The 19,884-nt window shown below is 39.1% G+C and overlaps 1 protein-coding gene across 1 annotated transcript in view; it reads right to left on the bottom strand.

Annotated features, from left to right (window-relative positions):
• The window catches only part of CCDC175 (coiled-coil domain containing 175), a 67,723-nt gene that overhangs the window by 23,297 nt on the left and 24,542 nt on the right, over positions 1-19,884 (bottom strand). Inside the window, exons 8-14 of the mRNA XM_041757798.1 lie at positions 18,150-18,286; positions 15,832-15,942; positions 13,655-13,726; positions 12,475-12,610; positions 11,677-11,808; positions 6,412-6,550; positions 502-581 (exon numbers count right to left, since the gene is read on the bottom strand). Of these exons, the coding sequence (XP_041613732.1) occupies positions 502-581; positions 6,412-6,550; positions 11,677-11,808; positions 12,475-12,610; positions 13,655-13,726; positions 15,832-15,942; positions 18,150-18,286 (807 nt within the window). The remainder of the gene's footprint in view (positions 1-501; positions 582-6,411; positions 6,551-11,676; positions 11,809-12,474; positions 12,611-13,654; positions 13,727-15,831; positions 15,943-18,149; positions 18,287-19,884) is intronic.

Raw genomic sequence — 19,884 nt, 5'->3', positions numbered from 1 at the left:
CCCTTCATCTTTCTTATACTCACAACATGTTGAAAGTTACTTTTGATATCAGTGCATCTTAAAAAATAGTGTTTCATTTTTATTTATTTTTATTTTTTTGTGTACAAGTGCTTCTATTTTTAATTGGCCAACTCTACACACATGTTTATCATTAACTACTGGCTGTATGTATTTTTAAAAGGTAGTAAATGTCTCTTTATCTGCTCTCATTTCATCCACTCCCTCCCCACATCTGCAACCTCTGTGCATTTACCCTGGTCTTCACAGGAAATTAACAGAATAACAGATCTTGAAAAGAACCTTAGAAAGCATCTTCCAATCTCTACCTTAAGAAAACTGAGCTCCCCCTACCCCAAAGATTTTCCCATGATTACATGTTAGTTGTATCTAGAGTCTATGTGTGCATACACACACACACACACACACACACACACACACACACACAGAGTATTACAGTTTGTATATAGCAGTATTCTAATAAAAGATGTATTGACTCTTTACCGTGTTGCTAAAATATCTTGTAAATTCTCTTGTCATTTGAGAAAGGTAATCATTCAGTAAATTCTGCTCCTGCTTTTGTGCTATAAGAGAAAAAATAAATACCCACAGTGTTTAGTTTTAAAAATTAATCAAAATAAGGCATGTGCCTAGTTTTAAAAGTCATATACTATTACAAGGCTTATAACAAAAAACAGAAGTCAGGTGCTTTTCTTTTTTTTAATATAAATTTATTTTTTATTGGTGTTCAATTTGCCAACATATAGAATAACACCTAGTGCTCATCCCGTCAAGTGCCCACCTCAGTGCCCATCACCCAGTCACCCACACCCCCCACCCACCTCCCCTTCCACCACCCCTAGTTTGTTTCCCAGAGTTAGGAGTCTTTCATGTTCTGTCTCCCTTTCTGATATTTCCACTCATTTTTTCTCCTTTCCCCTTTATTCCCTTTCACTATTTTTTATATTCCCCAAATGAATGAAAACATATAATGTTTGTCCTTCTCCGATTGACTTACTTCACTCAGCATAATACCCTCCAGTTCCATCTATGTTGAAGCAAATGGTGGGTATTTGTCGTTTCTAATGGCTGAGTAATATTCCATTGTATACATAGACCACATCTTCTTTATCCATTTGTCTTTCGATGGACACCGAGGCACCTTCCACAGTTTGGCTATTGCGGACATTGCTGCTAGAAACATTGGGGTGTCGGTGTCCTGGCGTTTCAGTGCATCTGTATCTTTGGGGTAAATCCCCAGCAGGGCAATTGCTGGGTCATAGGGCAGATCTATTTTTAACTCTTTGAGGACCCTCCACACAGTTTTCCAGAGTGGCTGCACCAGTTCACATTCCCACCAACAGTGCAAGAGGGTTCCCCTTGCTCCACATCCTCTCCAACATTTGTGGTTTCCTGCCTTGTTAATTTTCCCCATTCTTACTGGTGTGAGGTGGTATCTCATTGTGGTTTTGATTTGTATTTCCCTGATGTCAAGTGATGTGGAGCATTTTCTCATGTGCTTGTTGGCCATGTCTATGTCTTCCTCTGTGAGATTTCTCTTCATGTCTTTTGCCCATTTCATGATTGGATTGTTTGTTTCTTTGCTGTTGAGTTTAAGAAGTTCTTTATAGATCTTGGACACTAGCCCTTTATCTGATAGGTCATTTGCAAATAACTTCTCCCATTCTGTAGGTTGTCTTTGAGTTTTATTGACTGTATCTTTTGCTGTGCCAAAGCTTCTTATCTTGATGAAGTCCCAATAGTTCATTTTTGCTTTTGTTTTTCTTGCGTTCATGGATGAATCTTGCAAGAAGTTACTGTGGTCAAGTTCAAAAAGGGTGTTGCCTGTGTTTTCCTCTAGGATTTTGATGTAATCTTGTCTCACATTAATATCTTTCATCCATTTTGAGTTTATCTTTGTGTATGGTGCAAGAGAGTGGTCTAGTTTCATTCTTCTGCATGTGGATGTCCAATTTTCCCAGCACCATTTATTGAAGAGACTTTTTTCCAGTGGATAGTCTTTCCTCCTTTGTCGAATATTAGTTGACCATAAAGTTGAGGGTCCACTTCTGGATTCTTTATTCTGTTCCATTGATCTATGTGTCTGTTTTTGTGCCAGTACCACACTGTCTTGATGACCACAGCTGTGCAGTACAACCTGAAATCTGGCATTGTGATGCCCCCAGCTATGGTTTTCTTTTTTGAAATTCCTCTAGCTTGGGGGTAACTGGGTGGCAGGCACTGAGGGGGGCACTCGACAGGATGAGCACTGGGTTGTATTCTGTATGTTGGCAAATTGAACACCAATAAAAAATAAATTTATTATTAAAAAAATTCCCCTAGCTATTCGGGGTCTTTTCTGATTCCACACAAATCTTAAAATATTTTGTTCCAACTCTCTGAAGAAAGTTCATGGTATTTTGATAGGGATTGCATTAAACGTGTAAATTGCCCTGGATAACATTGACATTTTCACTATATTAATTCTTCCAATCCATGAGCATGGAATATTTTTCCATCTCTTTGTGTCTTCCTCAATTTCTTTCAGAAGTGTTCTGTAGTTTGTAGAGTTCTCTTTGGTTAGGTTTATTCCTAGGTATCCTATGGTTTTGGGTACAATTGTAAATGGAATTGACTCCTTAATTTCTCTTTATTCAGTCTCATTTTTGGTGTATAGAAATGCCACTGACTTCTGGATATTGATTTTGTAACCTGCCACACTGCCAAATTGAGTTCTAGCAATCTTGGGGTGGAGTCTTTTGGGTTTTCTATGTAGAGTATCATGTCATCGGCAAAGAGGGAGAGTTGAAGTCAAGTGCTTTTCAACGTAGTGCCCACCCCTTGTGTTCGACTCCTTAAAATCAATCATTTTAAAACTCATTTTGACTCTTTTTCTATTTCTTTTAAAAAATGCTTATATGGCTATTTGTTCAGTTGTCATGTTGAGATATTTTCTACTTTCTTCCTAATATAGAACATGGCATGCTTACTCCCATCCCCATGGCCCTCACCCACACTTACAACCTCTATGTCTAACCTCCCCATAAAGTTATGCTTTTTTGAATTAATTTTAACTGTTTAGATCATTATGGCAATGTAAGTATTATTCATAGGTGACACAAATGGTGTAGTATGATTATACCTCCTCTACTGTATACTTTTTGCTTTTTCTAAGTGTTGAAAATAGCCTCATTGTTTTCACTTGCCTAATTTTCCATGTACACATTAATTCATCAAAATATATAACAGAATTGTAAAACCTTCCAAATATTATTTCTCATGTGGTCAAACACCTTAGGTGATCTATCAGCTCCATTTCTCTTCCCTCCTCCACTGCCTTCTGTTTTTTTCTTTAGGCCAATTGCACAGCTGAACACCTGAGACTTTCTTTTGCAGCCCCCTTACATTGGACTCCTGTTTCCTGAATTTCACATTCTCCTCTTTTTCTTGATTTATTCCCTCTTTGTTGAAATAAATTTTGTAGTAACTTCCTGAGACAGAGTAAATGAAATATTCTGAGATCTTATATATCTGATTGCATCTCTATTCTACATTTGTACTTGACTAATAGTTTGGATGGGTATCTAATGTTGTAAATTATTTTCTTTCAGAATTTTGAAGGCAATGTTTTCTTTTAGTACAATATTAAAGATAAGTTTAAAACCATTCTGATTACTATCTTTTGTGTAAGATCTGCTTTTTCTCTCTAGAAGCCTTTGGGATATTTTTTTTTCCTCCTGAAATCCCAGTGATGCTATTTACTGTCTTTTCTTTCAGAAATTGCACTGGGGACTTGATGGGCCTTTTCAGATAGTAAACTCATTTTCTTCAATTCTCAGAAATATTTTTTTATTATCTCCTGGACAGCTTTATCTTTTGCATTTTTTTCTGCCCTCTTTTTCTGGCCTTCCTCTTAATTAGATATTCAAATCTCAGAAGAGTCTTCTAATTCTCTTCCTCTTTTATCCTGTTCCTTTGCTCCTTGGTTTTTGTTCTATTTTTGGAGAGATTTCCTCAAATTTTGTAGAATCCTTCTTTTGGATTTTAAAATTTTGGTTGTTATATCTTTCATTTCTCAGAGCTCTTTCTTGTTTTCTGTTAAGTATCTTGTTCTTTTTTCATAAGTGCAATATCTTTTTCTCTACAAATATAACTTTAAGATATATCCTCTATAATATAACGTATATTTTCTATAATATGAAGAGACTATATATATATATATATATATACACACACACACACACACACACATATATAATATAGAGAGTAGATCTTTTCTAAGAATATATCTTTAAAAGTATTATATTTTTTGTGTCATCTATGTTTCCATTCATTTCTGTTTTTGTGTGTGTGTGTGTGTGTGTGTGTGTGTGTGTGTACTTTAGTTTCTGCCTTTCATGGTGGAAATTTTCCTGAGGTATCTGATGATCTTTGACTGTCTAATCCTATTTAAGCATAAGGCACTGAAAGCTTCAATCCCTGAGTGGGCTTCACTGTACAGTGATTCAGAAGGGACCAGTCGTGTTGTTGGGGAATCCATAAATGTTAGATTATGTGGGGCTTTTCTCTGAGACTGTTTGGTTTCTTTAGAGAAGAATCCAACCATCTCCTTCTTCCAACTGGGGAAGGGATTACAGAATAGTCACACACAATGGGCTGGCAGCCTTCATCAAGCTGAACAGTGGAAGGGGGTCTTTGTACAGCATTTGTCTTCTACCCTTAGTCATATCAGATATCCTGCAGCTTAGAATCCGTTGGGCCAACTTCTCTGCCAGCTGCACAGAAGAGTGAGGGCACCTGGAGGTCTCACTGCATATTATAAAGATTTTCAACCAATCTTTAGGCCTAAGACTCATCTCAGCTTCACTGTCTGAGGGTCCTCCAATGCCCAAGACTTGCCAGTTCCTGTGGAGAGTATGTCTTGCTTTCATGGTATGCTTTTTTTGCAGGCACTTGCTATTCATATTTCCCTTCCTGTTAAGACCTATATCCAATTATATTTTCCAAAAATTTGTTGATGTTTATTATCTGTGAATATTTTCTCTGCCAGTCTCTGTACTTCTGAGTTTATATATTTTTTTCCTCTAAGAACATCTTTTGTACACATTTCTATGAAGTTTCATTAGGGAGTAAAGATAGATCCATGTTTTACCCATCATATTTAACCAAAAGTCATAACATTGTTCTTTATATGTACTGAACTAATTCTATCTCTGTAAGTCTCACTGCTGGCAGGGGAAGCATATTTTCCTACTTTCTGGAACACATTGCTCTTATGTTTCCTTTTCTATGTTTCTCTTGCCTTCCCGTCTCAATAGTTTATTTTTGCTTTTGTTTCCCTTGCCTTTGAAGATGTGTCTAGCAAGAAGTTGCTGTGGCCAAAGTCAGAGAGGTTGCTGCGTGTCTTCATCTCTAGGATTTTGAGTGATTCCTATTTTACATTTAGGTTTTTCATCCATTTTGAGTTTATTTTTGTGTATGGTATGAGAAAATGCCCCAGTTTTATTCTTCTGCATGGCTGTCCAGTTTTCCTATCACTATTTGTTGAAAAGACTATTTTTTTTCCCACTGGATATTCTTTCCTGCTTTGTCAAAGATGAGTTTGACCCTAGAGTTGAGGGTCCATTTCTGGGTTCTCTATTCCACTCTATTGATCTATGTGTCTGTTTTTGTGCCAGTACAAACTGTCTTGATGATTACAGCTTCATAACACAGCTTGAAGTCCAGAATTGTGATGCCTCCAGCTTTACTTTTCTTTCTTAACGTTACTTTGGCTATTTTGGGCTTATAATCATATATTCTTAAAATTCACTTCCCTTGGTAATTACCACTATTTACTTTAAAATACTTGTTTTACATTTCAACATACTGGGTTTTCATATGATTGTATCTTTTTGACACAGGCACTTGCTGTGTTAAAGATAGACTGATTTCTATCTCCATGCTCAGCAGAGAGTCTACTTGAGATTCTCTACCTCTCCCTCAGCCCTGCTTGTGTGCTCTCTCTCTCTCCTTAAAGAAATACATATATCCTAAAACAAACAAATAAATCTTTAAGAAAAAAGAAACAAAAATCACTCTACATGGTAGCAGTTAAATGAGTTCTTTCCACCTTCACGAAGTATAGAGAGAAACTACATAATACAGTTGCTACTAATTCTTAATTTTAAAGTCTTTAAAAGAGAAAAGGAAAAATTTGACAAGAGCAACAGCAAGACTGTGGTGTAAAGGAGAATAAATTAGTAGATGAGGCAAAAACTAGAGAAAGAAGTTGAAGGTGATAGGAAAAGTTCAGAGATTTTCACCATTGGCTTGGGACTTATGACCGCTCCCCTCTCTCCCCACTTGTGTTAGAAGAAAACAGTGACATCCTTACCTGGGCTTAAGGTCAATTACTAAGAGCCTCATACATACCTGTAATAATATTATTGATTTCTTCAAATTTTCCACTTTTGTTTATGTACTCTTCTTCTGCCACTTGAAGTTGTGGAAGACACTCAACCAGTTCCTCTTCCTTTACTTTATTACTTTCTGTTTCCCTAATAAATCTTTCCTTTAAAGAAAATAAAGCTAATTTTGAGTAAAATTTTTGAGAATTTATGCAATTTATGCTCTAGAGTAGAATGGAAACTCTTCAAGAGGAAGAGTTCTCAGTGTCCTCTTATCCTGAGGTGCACAGAAAGGTATTTGGCACATACTAGGTATTTGAAAAATACTTGTTGGCTGATTGACCTACTCTCTGGCAATTTGTAAAGAGATTAGATTCAATGGGCTATCCAAAGATCCGTTCAGTTCTCTGGCCCTACTGCTAAGATTCTATTAATGCTAACATATGTGTACCTTCAACATCTATTTGAGAAAATTTCTCTAGGTTAATCATATTTTATGGAAAAAAAGCCAGGCAGCAAAACAGAATATACACAAGTCCTAAGAAGTGTGGATATAAGTAGGAAATGGGGAAGGGGTAGAAATAATTACATATGTTACTACAATAAATGGGCAAAAAGTGTCCCCACACAAAACATGAAGATGCCTGCTTAATTATTCAGGTTTAGGGATCCCTGGGTGGCTCAGCGGTTTAGTGCCTGCCTTTGGCCCAGGGCATGATCCTGAAGTCCCAGGATCGAGTTCCGCGTCGGGCTCCCTGCATGGAGCCTGCTTCTACCTCTGCCTGTGTCTCTGCCTCTGTGTGTGTGTGTGTGTCTCTCATGAATAAATAAATAAAATCTTTAAAAGAATAATTGTTCAGGTTTAATTTAGTTTCAAAGGGAACAGTTGGACCTCTCTTAGAAAGTCAGGATGTGTTTATAATAGTGACTAAAGCAGAGACAGTCAGCTGACATTTACTATCTATTCTCCTGTCCTTCAGTATGAGGACGTCTCAGTTCTAGCTCAGCACATGGCTGCCAGCTAGAGGGATTGCTCAGCTTCCCTTGCAAGTGGGTGTGATTGATGAGTTTGTGCATCCAAGGGATGTGTGCCACTTCTGGGTCCTCCCCCTTCAATAGGAAGTGGTATGTGCTCCCTTGGTCCTTCCCTCCTTGGCCTGGCTGGAAAAGAATGAGAATGGAAGCTGCCACTTGGATCCACAGATGTTAACCTCATGCTGAGGATGGCAGAGCTGCCCTTCCAAACTTAGATCCCTTGCCCCTGGCCTGTAATGGGAAAGAGAAATAAACACCTTTCTTCTGTAATGACCACATCAGGGGGTCTTCTCAACTAGATACTGACTCTTAAGATTTGAAGAGGCATACTTGACCCAGTTTATTCTTTAAAAAACTCTTTTTACTTTTAATTTTTAACCAAGTTGCATACACACATAATCCAAAAGAAATACCAGGTACCAGCAGAGCAATGCTTGGCAGGCTTCCCCAGTAGGAAGTACCTTCACAACACAGCTGACCAGAGGCTAGTGTTCTTTGACCCCACCAAAATAATAACTCAGATGTAAGAGGAAGACACTTACATGGGTGAGTGTGACCAATACTGTTTGGATGTATCTTCTAGGTCCCCAAAAGGGGCATGCCCACTTGAAAGAGACACTAAACTTAGGGAGGTTCAATGCTCTAGTTTCCTACCAGTTATCCTCCCAGTCAAGATGTAGCACGGCAATCATGGGTCGTTCCATACAAGCAATGATGCCTGGTAATACAACTTTAGTTGTCTACCTTTACCAGGCTCCAGGGGAATGACCCAGAAAGTTAAGCCAAGGTCAATTTCCTAATAAAGGAGGGAGGGCTGCTAACCCTTTACTACCTACATTTGCTTCTGTTCACTGGATTTTGGCATCTCTTTGATAAAGCAACTTATCTGTGCCCTAATTAATACAGTGATATGTCAGCCTGATATGTCCCCTCCCAAACTGCCATTAGAATCTTTAGGAATAAATATAGAAAGACAAAAACATACATAAAAATACCATAATTTAATGGAGCGCCTAGTTAAATCAGTTGGTTAAGTGGCCGGCTCTTGGTTTTGGCTCAGGTCATGATCTCAGGGTCGTAGGACTGAGCCCCAAATCATGCTCCAAACTCTGCTCAGAGTCTGTTTGTCCCCCTCTCTCCCCTGTATCTCTCCTCCTGCTCATGTGCTCTTTCTCTTTAAAATAAATAAATAAAATATTTAAGCAAAACAAAAAACCGCCTTCATGTAAACATACCTTAACGCAGAATCAGGAGTCAATTTGTCCGCACGGCAGTGTTAAGAAACCAATTGGGTATTACCTATACTATGATCTCTAAGAGAACAGCCTGGGAAAAGAGGGAGACAGATGCAGGTCCCAGTCCCTGCCCATCAGGAGAACTTCCAGCTCATCCTAAGACTCCCTGTCCATCTCTCCTTCCCAGCTGCCTGCCCTGCAGCCTTCAGGCCCCAGCTCCAGACAGAAGGCTGACGACCTCACTAGACTGTGTAACCAGCTCCCGCAACTGCGGAGGTCAAATCCTCTAACAGACCCCATTCCCACTGGCTCTGCTTCTCAGACCAAACCCTGCCAGACATAGGGATGTAGGACCCAGCAGATCCAACCATGCCCCATTGTGGCAGCACTAGGTCAGAATGCTGTAGAAGCCCGTGGCTCCTCATACAACTGAGCCAAAGGCAGAAATGGGTTCTGATTTCCAATTTGCTCTGGGTTACTGATGATGTTTATCATGGGGAAATCTTTATAATAACAGCACACAAGCTGCCATCTGCCCATGGTTGTGTGAATTAGACACAGGTGGACACAGCCCTACAGCAGGCACATAGCCTGGCAAATGGGGTGGAGTGGATGCTGGAAGACTATCTCCTTATCTTGCCTAATTGCACTGTTCAAGCTCGAGTGCAACGTTACCTAGTGTCCTCATCCTATTGCTGACTTTAAGGGGATTGTCTTCACTGGTTTACCAGTAAGTATGATGGTAAACTCTGTCAGCTCTGACTCAAGAAATGCCTGACACATGCTGGCTGCCTCCTCCCAATCACTTCCTCAGTTACCACTCTGGTTTGGGCTACACAGACCACTTGGAACATTGCTTTTGCTTCCTAATTGGTCTTCCTGCACCCACCACTGCTTTCCTAAATTTTAATCAACAGAGCAGCTAGAGAGATCCTATTTAAATGAAAATCCAATTATTTTAGCCTGTCATTCAGAACCCTCTTCCGGCTTCCCAGGCAAAGAAAAGACAAAGCACTCATGATGGCCTATAAGGTGGCAGACCTGGGAATGCCCCTCTTGGATCGCCCCTCAAGGAAGGGCTGACTCGCTGCCTTGTGCCAAGGAGTGTGGTCAGCTGCCAGCCTCCAGCGGCCGGCCCCTTCAGGGTCTCCTTGGTCATGTAGTGAAGATCATGGTCTTCGAGGGGTGGCCCCCAACCAACTGACTGGGTTTGAGGGTTACCTAAAGGCCTGATCGCTTCGCCCACCCAGTCCTTTCATAGGCAACACTCCCTAATAAACCTTGGCACTCTTCCATCCATCTCAGCATCTACTTCCAGAAAATGGGTCCCTCTCCCTCCTGTTTGCTCCAGCCATACTGCCTCCTAGCTGTTCCTGCCCCAGGCCTTTGTGGTGGGCATGCTCTCCGCCTGGAGCTGCCTCCTCTGCTAGCTCCAGGCCACCTCCCCACACCCTCCAGGACTCTACCCTTTCTTCTCCAACCCTCCTCTTTACTGGCACACAGACTGCATTGCACACGCTCGCCCTATCCCTGCTCCCTGCTTTATCTTTCTCTGTAGCATTTCTCACCACTGAATATACCAATTGTCCTGCTTGTTTTGTTTCTTTCCAATCTCCCCCCACTAGGATGAGAGCACCAGAAGGGCAGAGTTTTGCTGTCTTTTTTTGTGTATATTTTTCAGTATCTTGAATGCTAGGTGCCCAGACAGACAGCAACTGACTGAGAAACGCTTCCCACCCTGACTCTTCTCCCTTCTGCTTCTCATTTGTCTGAATCTGGGCAAAGCTTTTTTCCCCTTTTTTGTTCTCTGAGCTGTGTGGGTTTCTGTTTCACCTCTTCTTATTTCTGGCCATTGCCTTCGGACACCTCTTCTCTAAGTTCCTAGACTTCTATGTTGCTTCCTTGGCATGTCTACAAAATTACTTTTTTTTTTTTATTATTATTATTTTTTTTAATTTTTTTTTTTTTATTTATTTATGATAGTCACACAGAGAGCGAGAGAGAGGCAGAGACACAGGCAGAGGGAGAAGCAGGCGCCATGCACCGGGAGCCTGACGTGGGATTCGATCCTGGGTCTCCGGGATCGCGCCCTGGGCCAAAGGCAGGCGCCAAACCGCTGCGCCACCCAGGGATCCCTTTTTTTTTTTTTTAAATTTACAGAGGAACATTTCATCACAGATTTCATGTGTTCCAGCACCATCTTTCTGACTGTTCTTCGGTTGTTGGAAAGCTCTGTTCCCCCTTTCACTTATTTTTCTCATAGTATTTTTGTGTGGAGGACACAGCTGCTCCTTTTGTGTTATTTGTATTAGGAAAGAACTGGCTCCTCTAGGACCAGGTACCTGAGGACAGTTTCTGCAGGATTCCATGGTGGTTGTGCAGAGAGGCATGGGCTGAGTTCAGGGCAAGATCTCAACTCTGAAATGTGAGGACTCCCTGCTGCCTTATCACATGGGACAGTTGTCCTCAAATAAGGCCCCTCTGTCTCCAAGTAACACCCCTTTACCTTTCAAGGTAACTCCATCACCTTGAAAAGCTGTGCTTTCTGTTGTGTTTCCAGAGACTCGCCTCCTCAGGGCCCCCTGGGTCCTTTTGGTGCCTTTTCTCTCTACCTTCCCCAGCACCCATGCTCTATTCCATGCCAGGCCGGCTCCCAGCAGCTCCCAATTCAGTAGGATGCCTTCTCTTTCATGAGGATTTCTGAGTTTAGTCTCACTTGCCTTCCTTCAGCCACTCCTGGGCCAGTTCGGAATGGCTCCCTGAAACGCTCCACCTGCCCCCACAGACTCTGCCAGCATTTCTACGTAACTCAGAGCATCTGATTTTCTTTTCTTACTGAATTTTTTTTTTCTTTTCTTGCTTTTTTTTTTTTCAGGAAAAAAAAAACCAAGAGTCATAATGAAATTGTAGCCTTGTTCACACTGGAAGATTTTATATTTAACTGTTTAGAATAGCATGAACTATCCTCCACCCCCAATATAGCCATCTAAAATTATTCTTAGATGTAAAATAAAACTTACCTCATACTTGTTCAACTCTTCAATTAACTTTTTTTCTTTGACAATAAATTCCTCCTCCTCTTGTTTTAATTCACATGTAACCCTTTCTATCTCTGCCAAAAATTCAGTGATTTCTTTTTCTCTTAAACCAGTCTGATTAGAAAAAACAAACAAACAAAACAAAATCAAACCTGAAGATCTGTCCTTTTCATTGAGCAGCCTTACGTTTTCCAAGAGCCAAGAGTTAATATCTCTTTGCATGGGACTCGGCTCCAATATTAGGTTCTATTATTTCATAGAGGGAATTTCTTTCTTTTTTTTCCCCCCCCTCCTGCAAAGGTTAATTTATTCACCAAACAATATCTTTATTTTTTTTTCATCTTCCACTCCCCTAGATAATATTGTTAATCTACATGAGGAAATAAGGAATGGCAGTGGTGGGGGCCCAAGGGTGGGCAGTGGGCCAATACTGGAATTAAATAAATGATGTTTGGTCTCTCACTCTTTTTTTTTTTAAGAGAATTTTTCCTTAAAAGTTAACATCAAATAGGTTTCTAGTTGTGTGTTTCAAAAGCATCTTCTAGAGAGAAGTGCTACTTTGTTTTCCAAATCCCTACAGTTATTACACAAAAAATAGATACATTTCTTAAGAAAGTTAAATAATTCACTCTAAACATCAGTCACCAGAAAGGAAAATTTCTTTTAATAAGATAAGCTATAATTAAATATTGAAAGAGAATCACTGACATGCAGTAATAATTTTAAGTCCATGCTAATAGGGAGTAATAATATACTATTAAGTCCCTGGAGTTCCTTTACCTCTTGTAATAATTCAGTGTGTCTGAGTTCCACAATCTGTGTTTTCTCTACAATTTCTCCTATCTCAGAGATTAGCTTATTTTTCCAACGTGCATGCTTTTTTCGCAAACAAGCTACTTTCCATTGAGTTATAATACTAGAAGTTAGAACACAAAGAATCATCATTAAATTGACATAACGATTTACTGAAAAGATGAAGCAATTCAAAGCAAACAAATATTACTATGATTATACAAATCTGTTTGTGCTATTGGTGATGCGGACCATGCATATCAGCTGAAAAAATAAGCCAAAGTGTTAACTGTGTCCATGCTATCCGTCTTCACCAGCTGCTTCGCAGTCGTGGGGGTGTATTTATGTCCAATAGGACAGTGGACAAACCACATGTGGCAGCTCACCTCTTTTAGGTAAACAATATAAATGGAGAAGGTTCAGGGGCAGAAGGCCAAGAGAAGAGACCCAGGTGGAAATTGTAGTGAAATTACCTAAATTACCCAGAGTGCTAATAAGGGATTTCAACCCTCTGGGTTCTCAAATTTTTCTTTCCACTGCAATATAAAAAAGCTACATTGGAAGAGGGTAAAAATGTGCAATTGGAGTCTTATACATGAGATTAATGACAACAATAAAATACAGCTAAGTTTTTGCAAATACTTCCTAGGTACCAGGGAGTCATCTCAATACTTTATGGAGATCATCTCATTTGCCACTCATGGTGACCTCACTGGGTGGATGCTACCATCATTGGCCACTTTACAGGAATGGGAGCAGAGAGGTTGTTAAATAATGTAGCCTCTGTCACAGAGCTAGGAAGAGACAGAGTGACCAGAGAGCCCGTCTTCAGAGCCTGTTCGCTTATCCACGTTCCTCTGTCACCACACGCCACCTCCCATACTGGACTACACAGAAGCCTGGTGAGCAAGGGGCACTGCACAAATCTTGGCCATTTCACTCTGGTGAGTTTGATCAAATGAAATGGAAAACTTTGGTTCTGTTCAATGCCCCAAAATCAAACTAACAAACACATCTAGATCTGAGGCAATTGACCTGATTTAATTTAGGAAACAAATTTCCTTGGACTCTAGCAAGCAACAAGTATTCTGGTTTCCTCCTTACTTTAGAGCACTGTTCATTAAGATAAACATATACTACTCATAACATAAATGATTTTTTTCTTTACCATCTCTGATTTTCTCTTTCCAGGTTATCATTCAGGATTTTTATTTGTTTCCGATACACTGCCTTTGTTGCTCTAAAAACAAGAAAATATACATTGGGTTTTGCATTTGTGGAAGCCAGCAGAATATATAAAAGACTTCATGTATTACTCTTGTGTACAGTAAGACTACCATCTAATTGGGAGACAAACCAAGCCTAGTGAAACAACTAAAGGTAGTGCTAGACTCAGAGAAAGACAATTATGGTCTTGTACAAGTGCAAACTGATTTTGCAAGTACTGCGGTGGATACCTAAGGGAAAGGAAGCACGGATTCTGGAGAGGCAGCTGAGAAGGGGTTATTGGAGGTTAATGTTTAACAGAGGGAGGAACATGAATTGCCAGAATATGGAAAGGGCATTTGCAAAGACACAGAAAAGGAGAAGCAAATCAAGACTCTTATGGCCAATAAAGGTTTGCTGTGGACAGTGGACACAAAGGAAAGGAATAACAGTTATACGGGGCTGGTGAGGAACTTTGGATTCTAGATTGAGTCCTGATTTGATGCAATGTATAATTGCAAAAGCCAGTATCAATTTTGGTACTAGGGGTAGGTAGTAATTAAGGATGGGAGATTTCCTTGTGAATCTAAGATGGATAGAAACATGAAGAGTCTAACACAGGTATTACTCATCCCTAATGCACTACCCTAAAATCAACAAAAATGCCTCTAGGGTAACTTTTTTTCCTAGTCCAGATATTAAAAGCCTTGACTATTTTTATTCCCTTTTTCCTATTAAGTGCTTCAGGTTCAGAAAAGTAAAATGTGACTTCACGTCTTTTGAAAAATAGAAATATTCGTAACTGAAACAGAATAGGTAAGGCTGTGAAACTAGAAACATAACTGTGTTCATGGTTTTTCCTCTGCTTGAATCATAGTGTGGGCTCTTGATTTCTTACCTCCGTAAATCTATTACCCTACCCTGGAACTGTAAGAATCTTCACAATTTGCCCCAACCTCATTGATTTTATTTATATATTTAGTGTAATCCACAAAGGAGTTGAACTAATCTAAAGTAATGCAACAATAATATAAAAGTCCTAAATGGAAACCAATATTGGGTCACAGATTTGGCTCTGAGCTTCCTGGTGACCAGAGCAATGATGACACAATAGTTGGTTATGGATCTGCATTATTCTTGTGGAATATAAGACCCCTATTCAAACCAATTCTATTTTCCTGCTCTTTTACCGGGAAGAGTTCATAATTTCCCTTCTGAAACCAACATGAGAAATAGATGTTTAAATATGTTATTTCACAGTGCAAAGGACATGCAACCCACACATCCTGCTATGTTCTAGATTTCTTTTGGTACAGGTCAAATTTCAACACCACCCCCACATAGCATAATAGAGAAATATTATACAGTTCAAGAAAGAATGAGGAAGGAGGTCCCATATATAGGAATTTTGTCTTCTTCTGAAATAGTTTTAAAATCAACAGATAAGTATAAAAATTAATACAAGGAATTCCCATGTATACCTTTCACCAATTTCTACAAATGTTATCATTTACCATATTTGTTTTATCATTTTCCCAGATGTCTTTTCCAGCTTTTTATTAAGATAACATTGAAATATAATATTGTGTAAGTTACCCGAATGTAAGTAGAAAAATACCAGTTATAGAAAAAGCACAATCCCATTTTTGGATGTACAAGCACACTGCTATATGAAAAGCATGCATAGCAGAGTGTTAACAGTGAGATCTCAGGGAGGGGAAAGATGGAGATTAGGGTAACTTTTACTCTTCTAAGTTACACATTTCTATATTTGAATTTTAAAATCAGGTGCAAGCATTATGTTTTTAATCAGAAAAAATAAATTTAAAAATCAAGGTGATTTAGAATGGCCAAAATGAACACCGTAGGGGTATGATAATGTTTGGGCACATTCTTGTTAGTAGAATTCTACTGGGTCCACTTCTCATGTCCAGCAGCTTTTATGGAACTCAGGACCTGCCTCTCCTTTCAACAGTAGATTCAATGATAATGACTCCCCTAGATTGTAAAAGAGAGACTGCGAATTGAAAGCCTCCTTTCCTATAGGATATCAGACATTGTAAGATCTATTGTTACCATATATTAAAAAATAAATGCAGAGAAGCTGAAGATGAAAAGTTTCAAAGACAGTAAACATACTGAAGAAGATCATGGAGCGTGACAAGTCCTTCTTCCATATTTTTGACGTCTACTTTCCTTTGTGACAGGAAGTTTTCTTTCTGAGTAATAAATGTCAGTTGTTTCTGATTTCTACCATGAAAAAAAAACCAAAGTTATCATATGTTGAAGGGTAAAATCATCATTTTTCACTCCTCAACAAGAAAGGATATATAATCGCAAATAAGAATGTAGAAAGTAGGTTGGAAAGTTCAACTCAAACTATTTACCAAACAAATTAGTAAAAATAGAAACAAAATCTTTTTGTTGGTGGTGGCTCAATATAAACTTACGAAAATCTCCACACCATGGAAAGAGCATTAATTTTAGTAGCAACCATAAAACCACAAGAAGAGATCTATAGCACTCCATCCCTCAGAGTGTGTGTGTGGGGGGTGTCTCTTTTCATGCATTTATCAATTCAACGTGTTCTTTTGTGAAAAGTGAAGGAGTCCGTCAGACGAACTTTAAATACTGGCTTACCTCTTTCTAACAGTGTGACCTCAAAAAGAAACTCTGCCTGGGGATGAGCCTCAGTTTCTCCATTCATAAAATAGGGATCACAATGCCTATATGTCACCAGGTATAAGGAACAAATGAGATGTAAAGTGCTTAAGCAGTGTGTGTCATGGCACCCATGAGGCATTTTATAAAAAGTGGTTATATTTTGTCTCCAGTTTGTAGAGAGAATAATGACAAGTGTACAGTTTTGTTTGAGGTCACGTTTTCCAGACATTGATAGGAACATTCCTATAACAGAAAGTGCTTTATATAAACATCTTCTTCAAAATTGCTATGGACTGAATTGTGTCATCCACAAATTCATAATGTTGAAGCCCTAATAGCCAGTGTGATGGTATTTGAGGAGGGGGCTTTTGCCAAGTTATCAGGTCGCTTGTTTAGATGAGGTCATGACGGGGAGGCCCCTCATAAGAAGACACACCAGAGAGCTTGTTCTGTCCCTCTCTCTACCATGAAAAAAATGCAAGAAGGCAGCCATGTGCAAACCAGGAGAAGGGGCTCTTACCAGAATCTGACCATGCAGGCACCCTAATCTCAAACACCCAGCTTCTGGAACTGAGAAATCAATCTCTATTGTTTAAATCACTGATTCTATGGTGTTTAGTTATGGCAGCCCAAGCTGATGACAAAAATAATTAATGATAGTAAATGGTTTAGTGTTACACTGATTTGTCATCAGCACATTTTATGATTAAAACTGGTCACTTAATATTGATCTGAGGAAAATTTCTGTCTAAATAACTACTAACAACAGATTGTCAGTAGACTGTGCAATTGCCTGAGATACTATGATCACAGCGATCACAGCAACTCTCTGCAGCTCAAATGCTGCACTGACTGTAAACTCATTTTCACAACAGTGAGCCTGGACACTGTAATTACACTTTCCTGTGGTCTAACTTTGTGTGTAGGAATGAATCATTTCTATAATTCATGCTTCCAAGATGTTATTCTGTACTCATTAACAAAATATTGGTGAATGCCCACTGCCTGCTAAGCAATGTACGAGGGAATATAGCATGGAATAAGGCAAAACAATGGTTCATAGTTGAGAGGGACAGAGAGATTTGTGCCCCGCTGATTACAGTGCAGTGTCTGATGGAACAGAATGGTATCAGAGGGGATGTTTTGGAAGGATCATTCTGGTGGAAGGGAGAGGAACAAATGAAGGGTGGTAAAGCAGAAAGTGGGAAGAACTTTTGAGGGACAAGCCAGAGCAAGGAAGCTGAAAGAGGTGACAAGAATGGAGTTGGAGAGGAAAATGGGATATATCTGAGAAATATCTGGGAGGTGGAACTGACAAGCATTGACAAGCCTTGGCTTTTGCATAGAGTCCGATGAGTAGTAAAAGATAGGAATTTCCTTGAATGATTTTCCAGTCTCTGGGTTAGGGGATTGTGTCAATAACCAAAGCGTTCTCTGAGATGGGGAATAGAGGTGCAGAGCCAGTTTCTGATGAAGGTGGATCTCACAGTTTCCCTAGACAGTTAATGGGTAGAAGCAGGATTATTTTTTTTCAAGAATCTGATTTATGAGTAAATATAATGCATGTGGTATTTATGGATTTGATCTGATCCATAGGAGGAAAGCATTACCCGGTATATATAGAGGCAGAATAGGAGTATGTCTATTTATTTGGGGAAAATAATACTTCACTGTTGTCAACATATTTGAAAACTAGGATATGCTTAAGCATAGAGTCACCATTTTGATGCCAGGGAAAGCACCCCATAGCTACGACATGTCGATTCATGTACAGATCATGGAAAGAAACATACTCCTCGTAAATTTTCTGTTTCTGCATAAAAAGTTTATCCTCCTCACTTAAGACAATCTTATATTGTCTGGTAAGAGTATGCAGTTTCCCCTGTAGATCTTTGTTCTCTAAACGATTTTTGTGTAGTTTTTCAGCCATCTAGAAAAAAACAAAGTAGAGGACTTGCTTCACATTTCTTTGGATGGGAATCAGTCATGTGGGCAACTCTAGAGCACTGGGTATATTACCTAGCACAGTATGACTATACCATAAATATTAAGGGATTTAATTCTTTTTTTTTTTTTTAAGGGATTTAATTCTATATCAAATATGCAATTTGCCTTTTGGGACCTCTTCTATAAATTATGGTAAAAGTGTAGAAAGTAGTAAACACGGATGCAGAAACCACAGAGTAAAAATTCATATTGAAATAAGAATTGGGGGGGGGGCACATGGGTGGCTCAGTTAAGCATCTACCCTCAGCTCAGGTCATGATCCTGGGGTTCTGGAATCGAGCCCCACATTGGGCTCCCACTCCCCATCCTCCCTCCCCCCATACTTGTGCTCTCTCTTGCTATGTCTCTATCTCTCACTCTCTCAAATAAATACATAAAATCTTAAAAAAAAATAAGAATTGATATCAATAAATAAACTGAGATCATTCTGCAGGATCTGTTATGCCCTACCCTAGGGAAAAGAAAATATAACACCAACAGGAGCTCTGGCTCAAAACTGTGGCTGCCTCCCATTAAATATTTCTATTCAAGGACAAAAATAGTACTCATTAGTGAACTTTGTACTTAAGATATCTCTATTGAATTGCTTCAAATGAGATTAGGTTTAGTACAAGTGATGGGCTGAGTAATCAAAATAACACACTGGCTGAGGATTGCTAAAATAGCTGGATAAAGAAAAATAACTTAGAAGTGATGGATAACTAAGAAAATAATGAAGAATTCTAAAAGAAATTGAGAATCCATAGTAGTAAATCTAGCACTGAAAACTCCTTTCACTCTGAGGACATTTACTGATATGGAAGAAACCATTTGGAAACAAGATTTTAGTTCTCTTACCTGATAAGAGGGACAGAAATCAATACTTAAAGCTCATCCAGGTATTGAGTCTGATAAACGTTCCAACACTTTCGTCTAGGATCCCAAAAAGCTTCACACTCTGGAGAAGTGTAAGTTGGAAGCTAACAAGCCATGGTCCAGGCTGATTTCTATCACCAGGGAACCTTAAGGTGCGTGAAGGTGGTTTGGGATGGGTAACACCTCAGCCATCTGATGGAAGTGAATGAAAGTCTGTTCCTGAGGAAGATCTGATTGATCATCCTCAGCTTCAAATTGCTTCTATAAACATTTTTTAAAATACATGTCTGGTGTACAGTTTTCTACCAGGAAAGGAAGGAAATAAGACAACATGAACAAAAATGGACAGAAACAACAGACTGCAGAAACAAACCTATTAAAACAATCAAGAGTGAATGGAATTAGACACTGAACTATATAAATACTGTGCTTACTATAATCGAAGAAATATTAGACATACTTGAAAATTACAGTGAGGAGCTAAAAACAGTGAAGAATGACAAAGCAAATTTGAAAATTACCAACTAAAAAAACGCAATAACCAAAATTTAAGAGCTGAAACAAGACCATTCTGCCCAGAATACAGCAGGGAGAGACAAAAGGTAGAAAATACAGGAGAGAGGGTAAAATACGTAGAGGAAATGTATATTGCTACAAATAACATAT

This window comes from Vulpes lagopus, chromosome 6, assembly GCF_018345385.1.
Source record: "Vulpes lagopus strain Blue_001 chromosome 6, ASM1834538v1, whole genome shotgun sequence".
Taxonomy (NCBI): Eukaryota; Metazoa; Chordata; class Mammalia; order Carnivora; family Canidae; genus Vulpes; species Vulpes lagopus.
This window is presented reverse-complemented; position numbering and strand designations above follow the sequence as displayed.